The following is a 22,643-nucleotide window of genomic DNA, read 5'->3' as shown; positions in this document are numbered from 1 at the left end:
GACTATTTGACAATAAGGTGGAGCCACTGAAAAGTGTACAATTAAATAGTTTTATTATGACTTGAAACTCCCACAGAGGCAACGAGGCCTACGTCAATGAGTTTGTACAGTTTATGCACCACAGACTATCACTTCAACTGTAAAGGTTCTTAAAAAACACCTAGTTATTGAAAGTGAACTTTCAAAACTACTTTATCAGTATTGTGTATAAAATGTTTGGGGGGAAAAATGTATTTATGCTCAGTGGGAACCAAGTTTGTTGTTTTGGGGTATGCCATACTGATCAAAAGGAAAGAAGAGCAGATGTAAAGTACGAAAATAGTGTTCACGAGTGAGATTTAGTTGCTTTCTGGTTTCCATAAACCACTTTTCATCTCAAGATAAGGCATCACACTGAACATTATGGCAAAGAAATTTAATCTCACTTCATCAAAGTGATAGGCAATTGTGAATGTGTATGTCGCTACAACACATCCACAAACACAGAAAATATGGACAAACTGCTAAAAAAAGATTTACGATTGGTTCTCTGTATCATTAGGTATGGGGATATGCTCGGTGTAAAATTAAGGGCATTTTCTGTCCACACACTGCTTTCCTCCCTCCTCGTACTCCTGTTTGGAGATCCACATTTGCTGGAAGGTTCCCTAGAAGACAAGGAAATCATTTGATGCGTCTCTACTTGGATACTAGATATCAGCAGCATATCCTGTGTACTTACAAGTGATGCTAGGATGGAGCCTCCGATCCATGCACTGAACCTGCGCTCCACTGTGGTATTATTGGCTATCAGCTTCAGTCGCATACTCTATAAGTCACAAAACAAACACACCCATTTATTGTTTTTTTTTGAAGACACAAAAATAAGGCAGTTGTTGAGCACACACCGGGGGCGTTTTCTGGGAGAGTTCTCTGTTGAGTCGGTCAGTGAAGCCCTGAATCAGCGTGTTTCCTCCTGTCACCACTACGCTGCCATACAGACCCTGACACGCAAGTCATAGAGCTGCCTCAGATAGTGATTTCTAACAATAAAATATCTTAAGATTTCAGAGGACCAATAAATATGATCACGCTGAGGGCATGACTCAATATTTACCGGCCGAATGTCGATGTCGCACATTCCCACGCTGGTTGTCACCACGTGGCTGACTCCTAACATCGTGTTTCCAGACAAGCCCTGACAGTGGATCATGAAACATTGTTCGTACACCCAAACACACCGATGTACTTGGTCCATGTGCTATAAAATGAGGCAAAGCCTACCTTTGCGTTAGAGGGGTCAAAAAGGCCCTCTGGGATTTTCAACCTCTCAGCCCCAAAATCACAGTTGTAGCCATTGGGCAGCTCATAGTGCACTGTGGGCATCTGGGCAGCAACCCTGAAAGAAGAGGATAGCATTCACAGGTTTTTAAAATCTTTTTGAGAGTTGATTTTAGCATGAAAACCTCCATAGAAGCTAGAGGATAGGGCAAAACAGAGCTTGTCACTCTACACTATGACCTATGTGTTTAATTCAGCTATAATATGAGTTTAGAATAGATTAACAAAGTTCTAATAATGACAACGATCACAGTTGAGAAGTCCTGGTTTCAAATGTCTTTTCTCCAGTTACTCTGGCATATAACTCTAAATTGTCCATAGTTGTGAATATGATCCGAGCACGGCAAAATTTGAAGAAAATATACACGTGGGAAAATGTTGATGGCTTTATGGCAACAAATTAGATTTTCTTACTGTTCGTCGTATGGCGAGTCGGACACCTGCAGCACAGATGCCTGGAAGTCTTGGATGACACACTGTAATCACAAAGAGGAGACATGTTGTTTAAGTATACATTTGGAGTATAAAGCTAAGTATTGCCAATGCTAGATTCTATTACTGACATTGCACATGTAATTGTGCCACGAGCGTGTGACTTGAGGTAGTTTCTCCTTTTTCTTCCAGCTGGCCGGCGATCCCTCTCGCACTGGATCCTGATATGATAAATAGTGAAGTGAATACCTATTTAACACTGTGGAGGTACATGTCACCCACATCATTTCAGAATACAGTTCAAGTGACAAAAAGTCAACATATTACAAATATTACTCTGTCAGCTCATTGTTATTGAAATGCCATCAGAAAAATAAAATTGAGATAAGAAGTTTTCATAAGTGAGCAACAGCATACGCAGCCACGGTGTGTCCAATAATTAAAATTACTTCAAATGCATCACTCCCAATATGAATGATAAAAGGGGGTTCACCTTTGATGCAATCATGTAAGGTGGAATTATTTCAACATTTATCTCTTGGAAAAGTTCTCGACACTGCATGCTCATGAATTCTCCAGCCAGGGGGGACTTGACAATGCCTGTCAGAGAAAACAAAGGTCACAGTGACTCAGACAAAACACACACACAGCGGAACCTCCAAAGACAAACACCCCGTAAGTGATACAATTGGGAATTCAACCAAAACTTTACGGGAATATGTGCCCAAGAAGCACATTTTTGGAATGTGGGAAGAAGCCGGACTACTACCCACACGAGCACATGACTGCACACAGAAAGCCAAAGCAGATAATCCAACCCAAACCTCAGAATTGTGTGGCAGGCGTTCTAACCACTACTACAACATGCTAAGCACTCACTAAAAGTAGATTATTGAAATATCAGTTGTACAAATGAATTTAGAACCGGTTTTATGCACTCTTTGATAAATGAGGGCCCTGGATTTGGGGATCAGCTGCCATTCCTCATTGCAGATCCCCTCCAGCAGTTCAGTCAGGTTGAATGGTGAACATTAGTGGACAGCCATTTTCAGATCTCTCTAGAGATGCTCAATTTGGTTTAAGTCAGGGCTCTGGCTGGGCCATTCAAGAACAGTCACAGATTTGTTCATAAGCCACTCAGTTATTTTAGCTGTGTGCCGAGGGTCATTGTCTTGTTGGATGGTGACCCTACGGCCGAGTCTAAGGTCCTGACCATGCTGTAAAAGGTTTTCGTCCAAGACTCTGTACTTAGCCGCATTAATCTTTCCTTCAATAGCAACCAGTCGTCCTGTCCCTGCATCTGAAAAACACCGCTACAGCATGATGCTCCCATCACCGTTGGAATTGTATTAGGCAGGAGATAAGCAGTGCCTGTTTTTTCACAGACTGCTTAGAATTAAGACCAAAAAGTTTCATCTTGGTTTCATAAGACCAGAGAATCTGACTTCCAATAGTCTGGGAGTCCATGTGTTTTATAGCAAACTATGCAGACTTTCATGTGTCAGGCATTGACGAAAAGCTTCCGTCGAGCCACTCTAACATTAAGCCCCGACTGGCAGAGGGTGCAGTGATGGTTGACTTTCTTGAAATTTCTCCCATCTCCCCACTGCATCTCTGGAGCTTGGCCACAGTGATTTTTGGGTTCTTCTTTACCACTCTCACCAAGGCTCTTCTCCCCTGATTGCTCAGTTTGCCCACTGCCTACTTCTAGGAGTCAAAATGTATATATAGAAAAGGGAATGATTAGGAGTTACCTTGCTGCAGGACGTAGCCATCATGCACCGGTATGGCTGTGGTGTGTGTGGCTCCGCTGTCCAGGACCAAGCCTGTAGACCGCCCGTTGGCGAAGCTTCTCCAAGTAAAGGAATTGTAGCGACACATGTATGACACGCATATGACCATTACGGAACATCCATTTTCTATAGCCCTTGTCCTCATTAGGGTCGAGGATGGCCTGGAGCCTATTCCAGCTGACTTTGGGCAAGAGCCGGCGTACAGAACCAATCGCAGGGCACATACTGTAGACAAAGACCCATTCACACCTATTGACAATTTAGAGTCTCCGATGAACCTAACATGCATGTTTTTTGGAATGTGGGAGGAAGCCGGAGTACCTGGAGAAATCTCACACAAGCATAAGTAAAACATGCAAACTTCACACAGGAAGACCTGAGCCAAGAAGGCGGGAATGTTGTAGTGCCGAAAGTCGCTTCTTCTTCCATTATAAACAAGGAAGCATGTAAGGCAGGGGTGTCAAACTCATTTTTGCTGTGGGCCACATCGTAGTAATGGTTTCCCTCGGAGGGCCATCATGAGCGCGAACACATATACAGTAAATGTACCATTGCCTCATGTTATTACATATACACAAAAAAAAAAATCGATGAATAACTATATTTGAAACCAGAAGCCAGTAAAAAGTTGTTAATTCAGTTGATTTCGAAATGGGGATTGGTAATAAAAATGTTTGCAATCAACGATATATAAACGGGAAGACGATTTGCAATGTTGTTATTTTAACAAGAAACATGAAGTCGACGCACTTTCGTGGGCCACATAAATTGAGTTTGACACCTGTGATGTAAGGGCATAAAAGATACGCAGACAGCACGGCTGACTTGCAGAGAAAGAAGGCGGGAATGTTGTAGTGCTCGAACATCAGTTCGGTCAGTTTCTCTCGTTTTGCGCGCGTGTTCCACTGCAGACGTAAAACACATATGACATGAGACAAAAGCATACGCAGATGCACTAAAAATTCGAGCTCACAGAAAGAGTAACTCACTGATGCTTCCGACATAAGTACTGGATGCAGGCTTGGTTCTGACTTGAAGTGCATCCTGTAGGTGTGATCCAAAATGGCTTGGAAACTGTCCCAGTCTTCAACTGTGGCATATGGCATAAAAAAAGATAAATCAAGACAAAATACATTTTGTCTCAAATGGACACAAACATGTACAAGCAATTTTTATCTGAATATATCCCAGGTAATGTGACTGCAGTTTAAGGTAGAAACTTCACATACAGTGGCTGAAATAAGTATTTAACGCATCACCATTTTTCTCACTAAATATGCTTCCAAAGGTCCTATTGACAGGACATTTTCACCAGATGTTGGGAACAACCCAAGTAATCCATACATACAAAGAAAGTAGAACAAATAAGATCAGAAATTAAGTTGTGTGTAATAATGTGAAATGACACTGGGAAAAAGTATTGAACACAACAAGAAACAGAGGTGCAAAAGGCATGGAAAGCCAAGACAACACCTAAAATCTATCAATAATCAAACAGCAATCCAGCCCCTTGTCAGCGCACATGAATATCAGCCGGTTCAGTCCTAATTGATGGCCTACAAAAAGGTCTCATTGCCAAGGTGTGGGGCTGCTTTTCAGCAAATGGTACTGGTAAACTTGAAGGAAGGATGAGTAGGCAAATGTACAGAGACCTTGACAAAAATCTGCTGCCATCTACGAGGATGATGAAAATGAAACGAGGGTGGACATTTCAGCAGGATAATGATCCAAAACATACTGCCAAGGAAACTCTCAATTGGTTTCAAATAAGGAAAATAAAGCTGCGAGAATGGTCCAGCCAATCATCTGACTTGAATCCAATTGAAAATCTATGGAAAGAAGTGAAACTCAAGGTCCAGAAAAGAAGCCCACCGAACCTTCAAGATTTAAAGACTGCTTGTATGGAGGAATGGGCCAAAATCACACCAAAGCAATGCATGTGACTAGTTTCTCCATACAGGAGGCGTCTTGAACATGTCATTGCAAACAGAGGCTTTTGTACAAAGTATTGAATAAATACCAGTTGGCGTGTTCACATTATTACACATAACTTAATTTCTGAGCTTATTTGTTCTACTTTCTTTGTATGTATGGGTTACTTGGGTTGTTCCCAACATCTGGTGAAATTTTCATGTCAATAGCACCTTTGAAAATATATGTCCTGAGAAAAATGGTGACGTGTTAAACGCTGTATGTTCTGCACTATATAGACCGCAGTGTCCGGGCCTCCTTGTCATTTCATATGGCTTGCAAAAGCTTTCCACAAATTTTCTTTTACTTCTGTTCAACACTACCCACAAAAATGATAATAACCAATTGCAAGGGAAATTATGTAATGTGATGGTGGGATTGTCCCACACAAGCACAAGGAAAACATGCAAATTTCACCCAGGAAGACCTGAGCCAAGATTCGAACCTCAGAACTGTGAGTGAGACACACAACTTAAAGTAAGGGACAAAATGGGTAACTGCCTTGCAGTTTAGCCGCACGTCTAATCCGGAAACAAACACAGTGCAGCTCAGATTCTAGCCAGTAGATGTCATGGCTAGCCTTATGTTGAAAAAGAACTAGCACGGAACTTCCAGCAACATTTAAAAAAGCCCTCCTGTAGCCAAAACAATGTTGTATAGCATAATAATTCACAATGTTTAAAATGTTAGTATTGCAATTCTCTACATCGTTCATTACCTAAAAAGACGACGAACGATTGATGTTGCACATTCATAAAAATTTAAGAAGTTGTTTCATTGAAAATTAAGTCATCAAGTCTGTCCCTATCAAAGACAAGCAGTTTGTTTTGCTTTTTGTTCCCTTCCTAGAGCGATTTTCAACCGGTATAGGAAGGAATTTACTGTAAATGTAACACCTTTGATATGAAGAAAAATCATAAAATTGCCTGCTAAAAACAAGAAGATACCATGATCTACAACCCCAATTCCAATGAAGTTGGGATGTTGTGTTAAACATAAAACATAAAAACAGAATACAATTTTTTGCAAATCATGTTCAACCTATATTTAATTGAATACACTACAAAGACAAGATATGTAATGTTCAAACTGATAAACCTTATTGTTTTAGCAAATAATCATTCACTTAGAATTTTATGGCTGCAACACGTTCCAAAAAAGCTTTACAATGCGCCACACATTTTCAATGGGAGACAGGTCCAGACTGCAAGCAGGCCAGTCTAGTACCCGCACTCTTTTACTACAACGCCACGCTGTTGTAACGCGTGCAGAATGTGGTTTGGCATTGTCCTGCTGAAATAAGAAGGGGCAACAATGAAAAAGACGTTGCTTGGATGGCAGCATATGTTTCTCGAAATCCTGTATCTACCTTTCAGGATTAATGGTGCCTTCACAGATGTGTACGTTACCCATGCCATTGGCACTAACACAGGCCCATACCATCACAGATGCTGGCTTTTGAACTATGCGTCCATAACAGTCCGGATGGTTCTTTTCCTCTTTGGCCCGGAGGACACGATGTCCACAATTTCCAAAAGCAATTTGAAATGTGGATTTGTTGGACCACACAACACTTTTCCACTTTGCATCAGTCCATCTTAGATGAGCGTGCCCAGAGAAGCCGGCGGCGTTTCTTGGGGTTGTTGATAAATGACTTTTGCTTTGCATAGTAGAGTTTCAAGTTGCACTTACGGATGTAGCGCCGAACTGTATTTACTGACATTGGTTTTCTGAAGTGTTCCTGAGCCCTTGTGGTGATATCCTTTACACATTCATGTCTGTTTTTGATGCAGTGCCGCCTGAGGGATCGAAGGTCACGGGCATTCAATGTTGGGTTTCGGCCTTGCCACTTACATGCAGTGATTTCTCCAGATTCTCTGAACCGTTTGATGATATTATGGACCATAGATGATGAAATCCCTAAATTCCTTGCAATTGTACGTTGAGGAACATTGTCCTTAAACTGTTCGACTATTTTCTCATGCACTTGTTCACAAAGAGGTGAACCTCGCCCCATCTTTGCTTGTGAATGACTGAGCAATTCAGGGAAGCTCCTTCTATACCCAATCATAGCACCCACCTGTTCCCAATTAGCCTGTTCACCTGTGGGATGTTCCAAACAGGTGTTTGATGAACATTCCTCAACTTTCTCAGTCTTTTTTGCCACCTGTCCGAGCTTTCTTGGAACGTGTTGCAGCCATAAAATTTGAAGTTAATGATTATTTGCTCAAAACAAAGTTTATCAGTTTGAACATTAAATATCTTGTCTTTGTTGTGTATTCAATTAAATATAAGTTGAACATGATTTGATTGATCAAGGTTTTGCTGCATGTGTGTGTCACAGGAACAAAAAACATGATTCTTTCATCGTCAGCACTGCATCAGTTTCGTTATGAAAAATAGAGCAATGGTGAGTTTTTTTTAGATCGTAATTTAAGCTGCGTGCATCGATGTTCCAGGCCAGTTCTCTAAGGAAGGCTGTGATCCCACACTGCCGCTCTGCTGCAATTAAAATTTGTGTCACAATGGCCTTGAAATAGTCACATTTCCATGGGTCCTCATCCTGATGAGCATTATCAGCTGGGCCATCATACTTCACATTTGTGGGCTCTATACAGTGGTGTAAAAAAGTCTTTGCCCCCTTCCTCATTTCTTTGCATGTTTGTCACACTTAAATGTTTCCCATTATCAAGATAATTTTAATATTATTCAAAGACAACACAAAATGCAGTTTTTAAATGTTTTTTTATTATTAAGGGAGGAAAAAAAACAAACCTACATAGCCCTGTGTCAAGTGATTCCCCCCGGTAAAACATAACTGTGGTTTGTCATACCAGAGTTCAATTTCTCTAGCCACACCCAAGCCTGATACTGCCACACCTGTTCTCAATCAAGAAACTGCTGATATAGGGCCTGCTTGACAAAGTAGACCAAAAGATCCTCAAAATCTATACATCATGCCAAGACCTAAAGAAATTCAGGAACAATTGAGAAAGCAAGTAATTGAGATCTATCAGTGTGGGAAAATGTTATAAAGCCATTTCTAAAGCTTTGGAACTGCAGCGGACCACAGTGAGAACCACTGTCCACAAAAAAAAAACAGAACTGTGGTGAACCTTCCCAGGAGTGGTCGACCAACCACAATTATCCCAAGACTGCAGCGACAACTCATCCAAGAGGTCACAAGAGACCCCACAACAACATCCAAAGAACTGCAGGCCTCACTTGCCTCAGTTAAGGTCAGTGTTCATGACTCCACCATAAGAGAGAGACTGGGCAAGACGAAAACCACTGCTGAGCAAAAAGAACATTAAGGCTCGTCTCAATTTTGCCAGAAGACATCTTGATGATCCCCAAAACTTTTTGGAAAATACTCTGGGGTCTGACGAGATAAAGGTTGAACTTTATGGAAGGTGTGTATTCCATTAGATCTGGCATAAAAGTAACACCACATTTCAGAAAAAGATCATCATACCAACAGTAAAATATGGTTCGTGACCTCAAGCTGAAACGAACTTGGGTTCTGCAGCAGGACATTGATCCAAAACACACCACCAAGTCCACCTCTGAATGGCTGAAGAAAAACAAAAGGAAGACTTTTGACTGTCCTAGTCAAAGCCCTGACCTAAATCCTATTGAGATGCTGTGGCATAACCTTAAAAATGAGGTTCATGCTCGAAAACCCTCTAATGTGGCTGAATTACACCAATTCTGCAAAGATGCGTGGGCCAAATTTCCTCCACAGCGCTGCAAGAGATTAATTGTAAGTTATCGGAAACGCTTGATTACTGCTAAGGGTGCCCCAACCAGTTATTAGGTTTAGTGAGCAATCACTTTTTCACACAGGGCCAAGTAGGTTTGGATTTTTTTTCTCCCTTTACAATAGAAACTTTCATTTAAAAATTCATTCATTTTGTGTTTACTTGTGTTATCTAAGACTAACATTGAAATTTGTTTGATGATGGGAAAAAAAGTGTGACAGACATGCAAAAAAAAGAAAAAAGCAGGAAGGGGCAAACACTTTTTCACACCACTGTAATGGAGTTTACAGATGCAGGTCAGCTGGATTACTGCCATATCATGCATTTGTATTACAGAGGAGGCAATAAAGTCACATTTCCACTAAACTACCTGGTACAATTTGGGATAATGAACCCTGAACTTGTAAGGCTAAGCATAGCTTTCTTTGCTGCGTAAATATTGTGTGACATGGGATGAGCGCAACACAATTCATCATGCCGGTGAATTCAAGAAGGAAGACAAATGCAACAAAGTAAATAAATTACCCGGGGTCCAATATTAACGGTGGCCCACAGCCACTACACCGCTGTGTTGGGCCACCACCTCCTTTTTTATTTTTATTTTTGGAGCACGAGTACAAGGAAGGTACTTTTATTGTCAATTCCACAATATGCGTAGCACATACAGAAGATTGAAGTTATGAGACTCAAGGCCCTACAGTGCTGCAAAAAAAATATTAAAAAGTATGAATAATAAACATCAGTATAAAGAATAAAACAAAATAAAACTGTGGTATAGACAGTATAAAAAGTATAAATTAAATGCGCAAATATCAAAGATTAGGAGACGTGCAACATAGTCAAAGTCTGAGTACCAAGCCACATAAAGAGATTTACAAATTAGAAGTGAATGAGGGGTGGTGTGCGGGCGTGTGTGTGCATGTGCGTGGGGGTTCAGAGTTCAGTTGGGCAGAAAACAAGAGAGGTTTAGGGGCCAGAGTGGGAAGAAAGTTCAGCTTTCTGACAGCCTGATGCATAAAACTGTCTTTAAGTCAGCTGGTCCTGGCCCACAGACTCCGCAGTTTCCTCCCTGATGGCAGCAGACTGAAGAGGCTGTTTGTCTGTCTGTCTGTGTGTGTGTGTGTGTGTGTGTGTGTGTGTGTGTGTGTGTGTGTGTGTGTGTGTGTGTGTGTGTGTGTGTGTGTGTGTGTGTGTGTGTGTGTGTGTGGTGACCACAATTAATTCATGATTTAACAAGGGGGGTAATTACTTTTTCCACATCGGGCCAAGTAACTGAATACTTTTTTTTCCCTTCAGAAATGAAATCACAATATAAAAACTGTATTTGAACTTCACTTGGGTTATATTTGTCTGATATTTACCTTTGTTTGATAATCTTAAACATTAAAGTGGAGAAACTATGCAAAAATATAAGAATCTGAGAAGGGGGAAAATACTTTTTCACAGCACTGTATAGAACAAATGTAGTACGACTTCAGAAGTACTTTATACTTCTCCATCATTCGGCTTTGGGGCACTGTGCTTTGGAAGGTATAAAGGTGACAGAAATACTCACTCATGCCGTTCTTGAGGGGAGACATGACCTCCATGGTCTCCCTCGGGACCCTCAGCTGGTTGGTGTCAATGTAGTAAATGGTACCACTCTGCTTGCCTTTGTCACCGTCCGTCTCCATGGGAGTGGTGCCATCCTCGCGGTCAAGGGTAACACCGATCACCGTGGGGAAGTCAGCCTTGAGGGCGCAGAAGATACACTCCGTTAGTATTTTAAGATTTCAGTTTACTGACACTAATACTAGCGCCTTTCACACTGCCTGTAAAAGCCAGAATATATTTGTTTTTTTCTTGTTTAGCACTGACATGTAATGCAAAAAAAATAAATAATCTAAAACCTGGCCTTATTTTAATTCTTTTAAAAAACATTATTTTCCCAAAAATGTGTATTGTCTTTTTTTAAGGACTGAACATGCAGCAGGTCACATTGACCCGTGAACCTTTTTGATGTTCCAAAGACGCAAACATAACAGGAGGGTTAATGGCCTTTTCACACCGCACTTGCCCAAGTGTGAAAGGTCCGTGCGGCAGTCTGTAGGGATGACAGCACTCCAATACGACCAATGCCGACCATGCCAATCTTTGCAAATGCTGACGTAGCAGCCTTCAATGAAGTCGGGAGGCTTTCCCCACTGTTAGACAAGTAGACCGCACCTTGGCAATTATGTATTTGTCAAAAGAAAGGTAAGCTAGGTTCGCTTATTTTAAGGAGGAGGAGGTGTCGAGTTGTAGTCAAAAAGGGATGTGTGCATGCTATACTAATTTCACAGCAGGATCTTGGAGTTTAAGCTCGTTTGTGAGCTACAGTTCCACGAAGAGTGCTTCGAGGTGTAGTTTAAAGGCTGCAGATACGTCTCAGTATATAATTTTTCGATTATCCCAAAGCTGGGGATAGTGGGACACCGCATTTATTATCACTTCCTCCATTTCCCCATTGCCGTTTACAGTGCAAGTCAGCCAAAATAGCAGTCAGAAAACATTCTGCCAGCCTCTCTCCTATTGGAGACGCTTTCTGACGTCACCACGCCGCGGCTCTCAAATAGAGCATATTTCTATTCGAGGACGCAGTGCGTCAAATGCCGTCTGCACTTGCCGCCCATGGCATTCCATGGTCCAGCCCCCTTAGCACATATAGTACACAATGAACAGGAAAGACGACGGTGCGCTGCGCGTTGCTAAGTGCAGTGTGAAAAGGCCTTCGGAATGACATTTGTTAGGCACATTACGCTCTTCCTCATGTGTGACAGTTAAGAATATTTTAAGTGTTACTTAAAAGACTACAATTATTCATTTATAGTAAATTATTGATGATGGAAACTGTTTAACCCCGGATTATTTCTAATTTCATTATATCTTGAGGGAATGGGAATTCTTTCCCCAATTCCGAACAGATTGGAGATTGTGTAGCTGTGTCTCAACCTCAGAGATTCCTCCTCTCTAATTGGTGAAACAATCGTAATTTAATTTAGATTTTCATTTTAATGATTATTTTTTTAATTTAATTTAGAGGCGGCAGTAGCTCTAACTCAAGCAAGTCATCCACAATGATCTGAACTCGATTTATGCAGTCTGTCTCCTGGGTGACAGACCTCATTTCTTGACATCATCAGCATACCCCCAGAGAGAAGATGAAGAGCGAAAAAAAACAAGGACATGTTGAATAAGGTTATTTGAGAGATTCTCTTACCTTGGGACAGTCTTCTCCTGCATAGCCAGCTCTCACTGTGTATGAGCCAATGTCGAACACCAGAGCTCCCACCTCATCTGGAGAATATGATAGTGTTTCCTTTCACAATGAATATTTTCTATGGTCTTTCCTGCTACAAAATACTCCGACAAACGTGGACCAATCACTGTAAATTTGTCAATGTGGCCTTACTTGCTACAAAGTACTCCGACAAACATGGACCGATGACTGTAAATTTGTCAATGTGCACACACAAAATTACATCTTTTTCTATAATGAATGAATATGAGCTGGAGCCTATTCTATCTGACTTCAGACAAAAGGCAAACTACACCCTCACCTGGACTGGTCACCAGTCAATCTCAGGGCACACTGAGACAAACCAGTCATACTCACATTCACACCATCACAGAGCATCACACTGAACCCAGTGTTACACATGCTGACAACAAGGAACTCAAGTGAATGAACCACTCATGCAAAAAATAAAAAATATATATATATATATATATATATTAATAATTTTTTTAAATTAATAAATAAAATCATTTCTCAGACTCAGTTACTATTGTGAAAATAAGCACACACACCAATAAAAGTCAAACAAAGATAACATTTCAAGTGGTGTATTCATTTCGGCTGAACTGTATATCAACACAAATGTTGGATTTGTAATATGCTAGTTCGTTATTACAACAATTTGGGTCAAGCAGTGTACTAGATTATTAAGACCAATATTATAATTTTACATTGAGACAGGACATAAAAAGCTTCTCGAACTGCCAAATATACACAGTCATACAAAATACAAACATACAACGTATTTCTAATATTTCAGCTGATACCAGAAAGATTTTTTTATTATTATAAATTCCTGTTCACAAGAATCCAAGAAAAAGATGCATGGAATAATTAGAGCGCATAGCAATTCTCACAGAAGGTGTTATAAGGGTGTTATAATAATACAGTAGCCTCCAAAAGTATCGGAACAGAAAGGTCAAATCCTCAGTTTTTGTTGTATACTGAAGACATTTGGGTTTCAGATCAAAAGATGAATATGAGACAAAAGTTCAGAATTCCATCTTTTATTTCATGTTATTTAACATCTCGATGTGTTTAACAACTCAGGACAGACAACCTTTTGTTTGAAGCCACCCGCTTTTCAAGTGAGCAAAGGTATTGGAACAGACATTATTGCATTAACTTTAAAGTGACTAACATTTAATATTTGGTGGCATAAATCTTACTTGCAATCATTCCATCAAGCCTGCGACCCATTGAATTCACCAGACTGTTGCATTCTTCATTTGAAATGCCTTTGCTGCAGCCTCTTTCAGTTCTTTTTTTGTTTCTGAGGGTTTCTGCCTTCAGTCTCCTCTTCAGGAGGTAAAATGCAAGCTCCAGTGGGTTAAGTTCCAGTGACTGACTTGGCCAGCCGAAGATCTTCCACTTTTCCTCCTTTGTTATGTTCGCAGTGTGTTTTGGGTCTTTGTCTTGTTGCATGATGAACTTCTCCCGATTAGTTTGGATGCATTTTTCCGTACATTGCCAGACAAAATGGTTTTGTAGACTTCAGAATTCATTCTGCTGGTACCGTCATCAGTTACATCCTCAATAAAGACTAGTGAGCCCGTTCCAGAAGCAGCCATGCAAGCCCAAGCTATGACATAACCTCCACCATGCTTCACAGATGCGCTTCTGTGTTTTGGATCATAAGCAGATCCTTTCTTTCTCTATACTTTGGCCTTTCCATCACTTTGGTAGAGGTTGATCTTGGTCTCATCAGTCCATAAAGCTTTGTTGCTAAACTTTTGTAACTCATCTTTGTACTTTGCAAAATCCAATCTGGTCTTCTGATTATTTTTGCTGATGAGTGGTTTGCATCTTGTGGTATGGTCATTATATTTCTTCTCACAAAGTCTTCTTCGAACAGTGGATTGTGATACCTTCACCCGTGGCCTGTGTAGGTTGGCAGTGATGTCACTGACTGTTGTCTTTGGGTGTTTCTTCACAGCTCTCACGATGTTTCTGTCATCAACTGCTGTTGATACCCTTGGTCGACCTGTTCGATGTCTGTTGCTCAGTACACCAGTAGTTTCTTTCTTTTTCAGAACATTCCAAATTGTTGTATTGGCTATCCCCAATGTTTGTGCAATAGCTCTGATCGATTTTTCCTCTTCTCTCAGCTTCAAAATGGCTTGCTTTTCTCCAATAGACAGCTCTGTGGTCTTCATGGTTGCTTAACAGTAAATGCAGTTTTCACAGGTGAAAACCACAACCAAAAACAAGCACTATCTAAAGTTTAAGCAATCAATCTATAATGCAACACCTGAGCAACTAGAAATACGCAGTCACATGTTCCGATACTTTAGTTCCCTTGAAAAGTGGGTGGATTCAAACAAAGGGTACTCTGTCCTGAGTTGTTTAACGCATCTAGATGTAAATACCATGAAATAAAAGCTGGAATTCTGTATTTTTGTCTCATAATAATCTTTTGACCGTAAACCCAAATGTCTTCTGTGCACAACTAAAACAAAGGAATTGACCTCGCCGTTTCAATACTTTTGGAGGGGAATGTATGTTTGCGATTATGCTGATTACAAGATTGCGCATTTGGAGAAATAGGTTACACTACACGTCTATCCACCCATTTTCTATAGACCGCTTATCCTGATTTAAAAAAAATAAATACCAGTAAAGCACCCGAAATGTCACTGATTTTAGGTAACGCTTAATCCATTTACTGTATTACAACTTTTGTTGCGTTCCACAGCAAACGGACATGATTTTAAATTGCGTCCTGCCCACTTTCATTCATTTCGTCCGACTAAAATGGTAGCAACTCAGGACAGCACAGCTGAACCGGCTTGAACTGATGCAAAAATATGCACTTTGCCATGAACACTTAAGTGGAAACAGAGATTCAAGGCTGTGCGCATGACAAACTGTACCAAATAGCGTAACATATTCAAACCGTGGAACTAACCGGTAGCATGGCTAGCGCAGTTATATAGCTATGCACAAGGCTAGGGAGAAGGACAACACGTGAAAGCGATTAATTTCTGTAACCATTAAATACCACTCACCGCCCCCGTACACTCCACCGCTCATCTTGGAAATGTTCACAACAGCGCGTTTACGTGATAATGTGGGTTATTATTGCTGAATGACAACAAAGGAGCTGCGGGAGTTAGCACGGACCCGTGACGAAGCGGGCGCCACTTGTGCGTCACAGCGGCCGTCCAATCAGAGAGCGGTGAGGGCGTGGTGACGAATAATTTAGGGGACGACAGTACGCTCCATGCTCTTCAGTGGACGTGGCCTTGCGGACCATACAACAAAGTAAGCGAAAAAACTGCCCAGATTTTCGTTTAAACATCTGTTTGAAATTGATGGCGAAATGAAACGAGTTGCTATGTCATAGCTGTACGATGATGGCAACAAACTCAAGACCTTGAGCCGCGGTCGTTTCGATAATGTGTCACGGTTCTTGGCGACCATGACAAGTCGCAAAAGCTATCGGCAAAATTGCCCAGTAACACTAAATCAATCAAGTGAGAATTCAGAATGCCACTTTGGAGTTACAGTTTGGGTTTAAATGTGCACATGCAGCGGGACAAAGTTTTCAAGTGTTATAATAAATAGGTGGAAAGTTAATTCGACATTTGTTGTACATATAGCATGGAATGTATGATTATTTTTTTGCATAGCAATGCAAGAAACAAAGAAGTGACGAGCTAATAAGCTGCTACTTTTGTATCTACGGTATGACAAATTTATTGAGAAAACATTGCTTTACATCCGGTCTACTTTTATAAACTATCATTTGCGAATGAAATGTAATTGTTAGCGATAAAAAAAAAAGTCATTTATTGTTGTACGCGCACTGGCCACATCTTTATCACCTGGACAATTGAATGTGATCAAATATAAGAGCTGTTTATATTACAAACATGTTTGGGTTTTTTTTCTGGCAAAAATTGAGGCAGAGGTTGTACTGTTCTGATCATTCGGGAATGGGAAATTAGGGGCTCTTCTCTTCATCATCGCTGGTTTTAGGAGCAACTTCTGAGGTCCAATGTTTTCTGGTACCTAAAATAGTCCTACTGACATTAGAATTTAATGTCACCCTGTTTAGATAACAGAGTTCATTATGTTTCCTTTTAGAGCCAGAGGTGGCCCGAACATTTTTAATGCGCGAAAACCCTGGCTGCAGTGCAAGTTGTACATCACTGCAAAAGATGACGTTCATAGGAGTGCAATTTGTCCAAGTGTTGTGGTGGTTCACAAATACAACTGTTTTTGATTGTTTGCAGGACTCATGCAGCACTGCCTCAACTTGACCATTGCCCGATACAGCAGGCTCCTCTTGAAGTATAAATTGCCTTCTGTTCACCAGTCAGCAGCCATGTCAAATCTTCTCATTAGCCAGCCCAAATACACTTGGCTAAAGGAGCTGGGTCTCTCTGAGGACAACCCCGGTGTTTACAATGGCAGCTGGGGAGGCAGCGGGGAGGTTATCACGTCCTACTGCCCCGCCAACAACGAGCCAATTGCCAGAGTAACCCAAGCTACAATGGCGGAGTATGAAGAAACTGTTCAGAAGTCAAAAGAAGCCTGGAAGATATGGGCGGATATTCCTGCTCCCAAAAGAGGGGAGATCGTCAGGCAGATTGGAGATGGGCTGAGAAAGAAAATCAAAGTTCTCGGGAGTTTGTTGTCTCTAGAAATGGGAAAGATATATGTTGAAGGGGTGGGAGAAGTTCAGGAATATATTGACGTGTGTGATTACGCTGTCGGTCTGTCAAGAATGATTGGTGGGCCTGTCCTGCCTTCAGAAAGACCGGGCCATGCCCTGATCGAACAGTGGAACCCAGTTGGTCTTGTCGGCATCATCACCGCCTTCAACTTCCCTGTTGCTGTCTACGGCTGGAACAACGCCCTAGCTCTTACGTGTGGCAATGTCTGCCTGTGGAAAGGAGCGCCAACAACACCACTTACAAGCGTGGCTGTTTCAAAGATTGTCGCTGAGGTGCTGGAGCAGAACAACCTTCCAGGTGCCATCTGTTCCATGACATGTGGAGGAGCTGATATTGGCACGGCCATGGCTAAGGACGAGCGGGTGGATCTGTTGTCTTTCACCGGCAGCACTCATGTTGGCAAGATGGTGGGCATGATGGTCCAAGAAAGGTTCGGCCGCAAGCTGCTAGAGCTCGGTGGGAACAATGCTATCATTGTTTTTGAGGATGCCGACCTTAATCTGGTAGTCCCCTCTGCGGTGTTTGCATCTGTCGGAACCGCTGGCCAACGCTGCACTACCACGAGAAGGTTAATGCTGCATGAGAGCGTCCATGACACAGTGATTGAGAGGATCACCAAGGCCTATAAGCAAGTCCGCATTGGAGATCCCTGGGACCCCAGCACCATGTATGGGCCTCTGCACACTAAACAAGCAGTGGAGCAGTACCTATCTGCAATTGAGAAGGCCAAGCAGCAAGGTGGAACTGTCGTCTGTGGAGGAAAAGTGATGGACCGTCCTGGAAATTATGTGGAGCCCACCATCATCACCGGGCTGGCTCACGACGCTCCAGTTGTCCACACGGAAACGTTTGTCCCCATCCTCTACGTCCTCAAGTTTAAAACCGAGGAGGAGGGATTTGCGTGGAACAACGAGGTGAAACAGGGCCTGTCCAGCAGCATCTTTACCAAGGATCTGGGACGGGTTTTCCGCTGGCTCGGACCTAAAGGGTCCGACTGTGGCATCGTGAACGTCAACATTCCAACAAGCGGTGCTGAAATCGGAGGGGCCTTCGGTGGAGAAAAACACACAGGAGGAGGCAGAGAGTCTGGAAGTGACTCTTGGAAGCAGTACATGAGGCGCTCAACCTGCACCATCAACTACAGCAAGGATCTTCCTCTTGCACAGGGAATCAAATTTGAGTGACACCTGTGGCTGCTTGTTGTTTGTTCAGAAACTGAACAGCATTGAATATTATGACAACTTTTGTCTTTGCATCTGCGAATTAGAAAAGGTCAACATTTGGGAAAAAAGTAATAGTCGTGTATTATGTAAGTCTATTGCTATGGGTTTAGATATGAATCAGGAATTTGAAGTATGTGGGCACTTAGCAAACCTGAAAAGGTTTTGAATGCATCTATCATTATGTTGATTTTGCAGTTTTGTACAAGCACGTAGAAAATCAGTTTCTGTGCTAAGTGACTGTACCGGATACTTTAATCTCTTAAAATAAAATAAACCTTTTATTCTGGCATAAACAATGGAATGGACAATATTATTTGTTTCCATTACCGTATATATTAAATGGAAATGGACAGTACAATACATGGGTCACTTCTGTCACTCCTAAAATGTCAACTTAATATTTTTCTGTCATACGGTTCCACACAGTCAGTTAAGTCAACCTTGGTTAAACATTCAATTTCCCTGTTGACATTAACAGTCAACATTTAACATTGTGCACTCTTTTCTTACTCAATATAGACTAAAAAGGGTGGGGCGGCAACCACACATGGACAGAGACTACATGCTTTACTAAAATCCATCCATTTTCTGTACCGCTTATTCTCACTAGGGTCGCGGGCATGCTGGAGCCTATCCCAGCTATCTTCGGGCGAGAGGCTGGTTACACCCTGAACTGGTCACCAACCAATTGCAGGTTTACTAAAAGATCAAATGAAATAATGTTGAAGGCACCTAGCAGGCTGAATAAGTAATATAAATAATATAATACATAATAGTTTTACATTCACCGTTTCTCATGAATCTGTTTTCATTACTGATCATTCAACAGAAGTGGTTTTCTTGAGTTCCCTAGTACATATGGGAGGGGATGATTGCTGATGGACATGGCAGAGAAAGGAGAGGGAGACTCAGCAGGAACAAAGTCAACATTTATTGCAGAACATTACAAAAAGCCATGTAAAGGACAAAGTTTATGTTTATGCATGCATTTTGCAGCAGAGTCACTGTAATGTATGAAAAAAAAAAAGTAAACTTTTGTAACCACCACAGCACCATCTGCTGCACCTTTGCTGCACTGACATCCATCCATCCAGGTCTCTCATGCAAAAATCATCACTCTTGCAACAGAAACAAAATAGATAGTATGCATTGCTAATTGTTCAACGTATATAGTCAACAGAAGTGGTTAATTCAATAATCTATATACATTTATAAACAATTTAGCGCTCTAATGCAACTTCAATTACCCAATTAAATTGGGACAGAGGGCAATGCTAAGCCACATAGCGGAAAAAGGACAGGAAGACCTGACATTTATTCACAGGAATTTCACAATCAAGTAACACTTTCTTTCAGCACAGCAGCATCTGCTGGATCCAGTCCTGTACGACCCCATTGCACGGGTGAGGAAGTTACAGGAACTGTTAGAACATTTAATACACAAAGAATCTTAATAATACAAATATGTTTGGTCGTTGCATATTTCTTTAGAAATTGACTATGACTTAAATGAAAGAAACCACCCTTTGTAAGGAAACGTTTCTCCACGCCTGACCTAATGCAAAAGCATCACACAAGGCATTTAAGTTCAGATTCCTATCTACTAATGCATGGAATTTAAATCCGGAATACAATTTAAAACATCCCCTCCCAGCATTGCAGTTTCTGTTAAAATTAAAGCCAACCGCTGAGTTAAAAACTCAGGGGACTACTCATTTTTAACAGTTCTCGAACCTGGAGTTACTTTGAGTCATTAGCACTCCCATACTATATAAGAATCCAACTATCCACTGTTGAATTTGTTTGGAATCAATAGCCATTGCCATCACAGTAGCAACAGTATGTCATCCATTGATAACTTCACTCTTATGGAAGCCTAACACTGTCCCTTTAACAAAAATGAAATACTACTTCGTCTTCCATATGCTCACTCTCCCACTCAGCAGGCTCATACTCCAGCTCTGCCTCCTCCTCTATCTCTCTCCATTTACTGCTCCCTGAAGCCTCCACACGTCAGCAAAAGAAAGAACCAAAACCACTGCACTCTTTCTAGCCCATGCCATTTCGGACCTAACAGGGAAACACCCACTGCCAGTGCTGTTCTTCTTGCAATAGGTAGGAATGCTCAGAATTATTTTATTTCCTGTTAATTCAGTGCTGCATTTTTGTTGTGTGTTGCATCCCTTACACAGCAGAGATCATTATTCCTAGTCAGAAAATTATCTTTCTATGGTATGAACCTATAACTGTATAATAATGTAACCAAGATGGACGGCTATGTTTCCTTAACACCTACAGTATATTTGTCGGTGCTTATGTCATGTTTTGAACCTGTGCTGCACTCAAAGATCAAGTAAAACTAACAGTGAGATCACAGCCGTAAGTGAATGATCATCTGGTACCATTGTGTTGCAGCTATGGCAAGAGCAATTTGAAGCGGGTGACATTATTACATCTAGGTTGCTCAATGTTTCCTTTAAAACTGTTCCTGATGTGTGATTCATTTCTCTAGAAATGTAAGAGCACGTTGGTTCACGTTTTATGTTGTTTGTTGCAAGTCTGATAGCAGAAGTGTTGGAAATTCCCCACAAACAGCTCACCTCACTGCACATTCTTTTTAAACAATCCTTCAGGGCTCCATTATTGACATGAATGATTTATTAAAGACAGAAGAGTCTCTTTGAATATTTGATTCTTTCTCTGCATGGGTCCCCCTTGCCAAGCCATGTTATCCACACAGGTTGGATAACCTAAAGATATCTATTGTCGGCTAATGTCACCTTTGTGTTAAACATCCATAATATTTTAATTTTCTTAAGCACATGTCATCATGAGGGTTGCGGGTGAGCTGGGGCCAAGTCCAGCTGACTTTGGGCAAGAGGTGGGCTGTACCCTGGACTGGTCGCCAGCCAATTGCAGGGCACATTTAGACAACTATTTACAATGACATTCACACCTGTGGAACATGCATTTTCCTACAGTAGTAATTTGAGGCGGCGGCACGGTGGCCGACTGGTTAGAGCGTCAGCCTCACATTTCTGAGGTGCGGGGTTCAATCCCCGTCCCCGCCTGTGTGGAGTTTGCATGTTCTCCCCGTGCCTGCGTGGGTTTTCTCCGGGCACTCTGGTTTCCTCCCACATCCCAAAAACATGCATTAATTGGAGACTCTAAATTGCCCGTAGGCATGACTGTGAGTGCGAATGGTTGTTAGTTTCTATGTGCCCTGCGATTGGCTGGCAACCAGTTCAGGGTGTACCCCGCCTCCTGCCCGATGACAGCTGGGATAGGCTCCAGCACGCCCGCGACCCTAGTAAGGAGAAGCGGCTCAGAAAATGGATGGATGGATGGATAGTAATTTGAGGCACAGAACATTTGGCCCTCTGCGAATACCGACCCTGACTCCACAATCGCCGTCCAGCTCGCCAATCTTGTAATTCCAACACATCACGAGAGACATTATCACAGAAATGATGAGGGCACTTCACCAAACCTTTGCTCGGACAGTCTCGTGTGCCAACAATAGAACTGAGATTAGACAAGAAGCTGTCAAAGGGGGACAACGTACAGTAAACTGTCATAAACTGCACTCATCCGTACTCCAGCATGTTTTACGTACTCCAAGGGTCACCAACATGGTGTCCGCGGGCACCAGGTAGCCGCGAAGGACCACGAGTAGCCCACGACCCTGTTCTAAATACTGTATAGCTAATCAGTAATGGGACATTGTGATTTCCTGGGAATGTTGTAGAAGTGACCATTTGAAAATGTAAGCACTTGCAGAGATTTATAGAAATAAAGTGTTGCATATTGATATTTGTTTCCTACCTTGTTAAATCACTGTTGATAATTATTGTGAGAAATCATTAACATGATCAGTGACTTCTTCACATAGATGAATATCATTAATCATTAATAATAACATATAATTAAACGGGGGCGGTGACACAGTGGACAACTAGTTAGAACATCTGCCTCACAGTTCTGAGGTCCCAGGTTCAAATCCAGCTTCCCCTGTGTGGACTCTGCATGTTCTCCCTGTGCCTGTGTGGGTTTTCTCCAGGTCCTCCGGTTTCCTGTCACATCCCAAAAACATGATCATAGGTTAATCAAAGACTCTAAATTGCCCATAGGTGTGAATGTGAGGG

At 41.7% G+C, this 22,643-nt stretch overlaps 3 protein-coding genes across 5 annotated transcripts in view; 2 read left to right on the top strand and 1 right to left on the bottom strand.

Annotated features, from left to right (window-relative positions):
* Positions 1 to 36: 36 nt before the first annotated feature.
* Positions 37 to 15,756, bottom strand: actl6a (actin-like 6A). The gene is made up of 14 exons (XM_061779033.1): positions 15,602 to 15,756; positions 12,516 to 12,592; positions 10,833 to 11,007; positions 4,535 to 4,635; positions 4,353 to 4,450; positions 3,507 to 3,601; positions 2,246 to 2,352; positions 1,884 to 1,973; positions 1,735 to 1,796; positions 1,264 to 1,378; positions 1,097 to 1,177; positions 888 to 983; positions 722 to 808; positions 37 to 647 (listed from the first exon to the last, which is right to left on the bottom strand). Exons 1-14 carry the CDS (start codon positions 15,624 to 15,626, stop codon positions 567 to 569), a joined length of 1,290 nt encoding a protein of 429 aa, XP_061635017.1. The 5' UTR covers positions 15,627 to 15,756; the 3' UTR covers positions 37 to 566.
* aldh7a1 (aldehyde dehydrogenase 7 family, member A1) lies at positions 15,719 to 18,794 on the top strand. Its single transcript, XM_061779032.1, has 2 exons — positions 15,719 to 15,857; positions 16,832 to 18,794. Exon 2 carries the CDS (start codon positions 16,837 to 16,839, stop codon positions 18,457 to 18,459), a length of 1,623 nt encoding a protein of 540 aa, XP_061635016.1. The 5' UTR covers positions 15,719 to 15,857; positions 16,832 to 16,836; the 3' UTR covers positions 18,460 to 18,794.
* Positions 18,795 to 20,452: 1,658 nt separating this feature from the next.
* The window catches only part of LOC133481397 (guanine nucleotide-binding protein subunit beta-4), a 48,630-nt gene continuing 46,439 nt past the window's right edge, over positions 20,453 to 22,643 (top strand). For all 3 annotated transcript variants that reach the window (XM_061780682.1, XM_061780680.1, XM_061780683.1), the window contains exon 1: positions 20,453 to 20,613. The gene's annotated coding sequence lies outside the window, so the exon portion shown is untranslated. The remainder of the gene's footprint in view (positions 20,614 to 22,643) is intronic.

The sequence above is a fragment of the Phyllopteryx taeniolatus genome, chromosome 7 (genome assembly GCF_024500385.1).
Source record: "Phyllopteryx taeniolatus isolate TA_2022b chromosome 7, UOR_Ptae_1.2, whole genome shotgun sequence".
NCBI lineage: Eukaryota > Metazoa > Chordata > Actinopteri > Syngnathiformes > Syngnathidae > Phyllopteryx > Phyllopteryx taeniolatus.
This window is presented reverse-complemented; position numbering and strand designations above follow the sequence as displayed.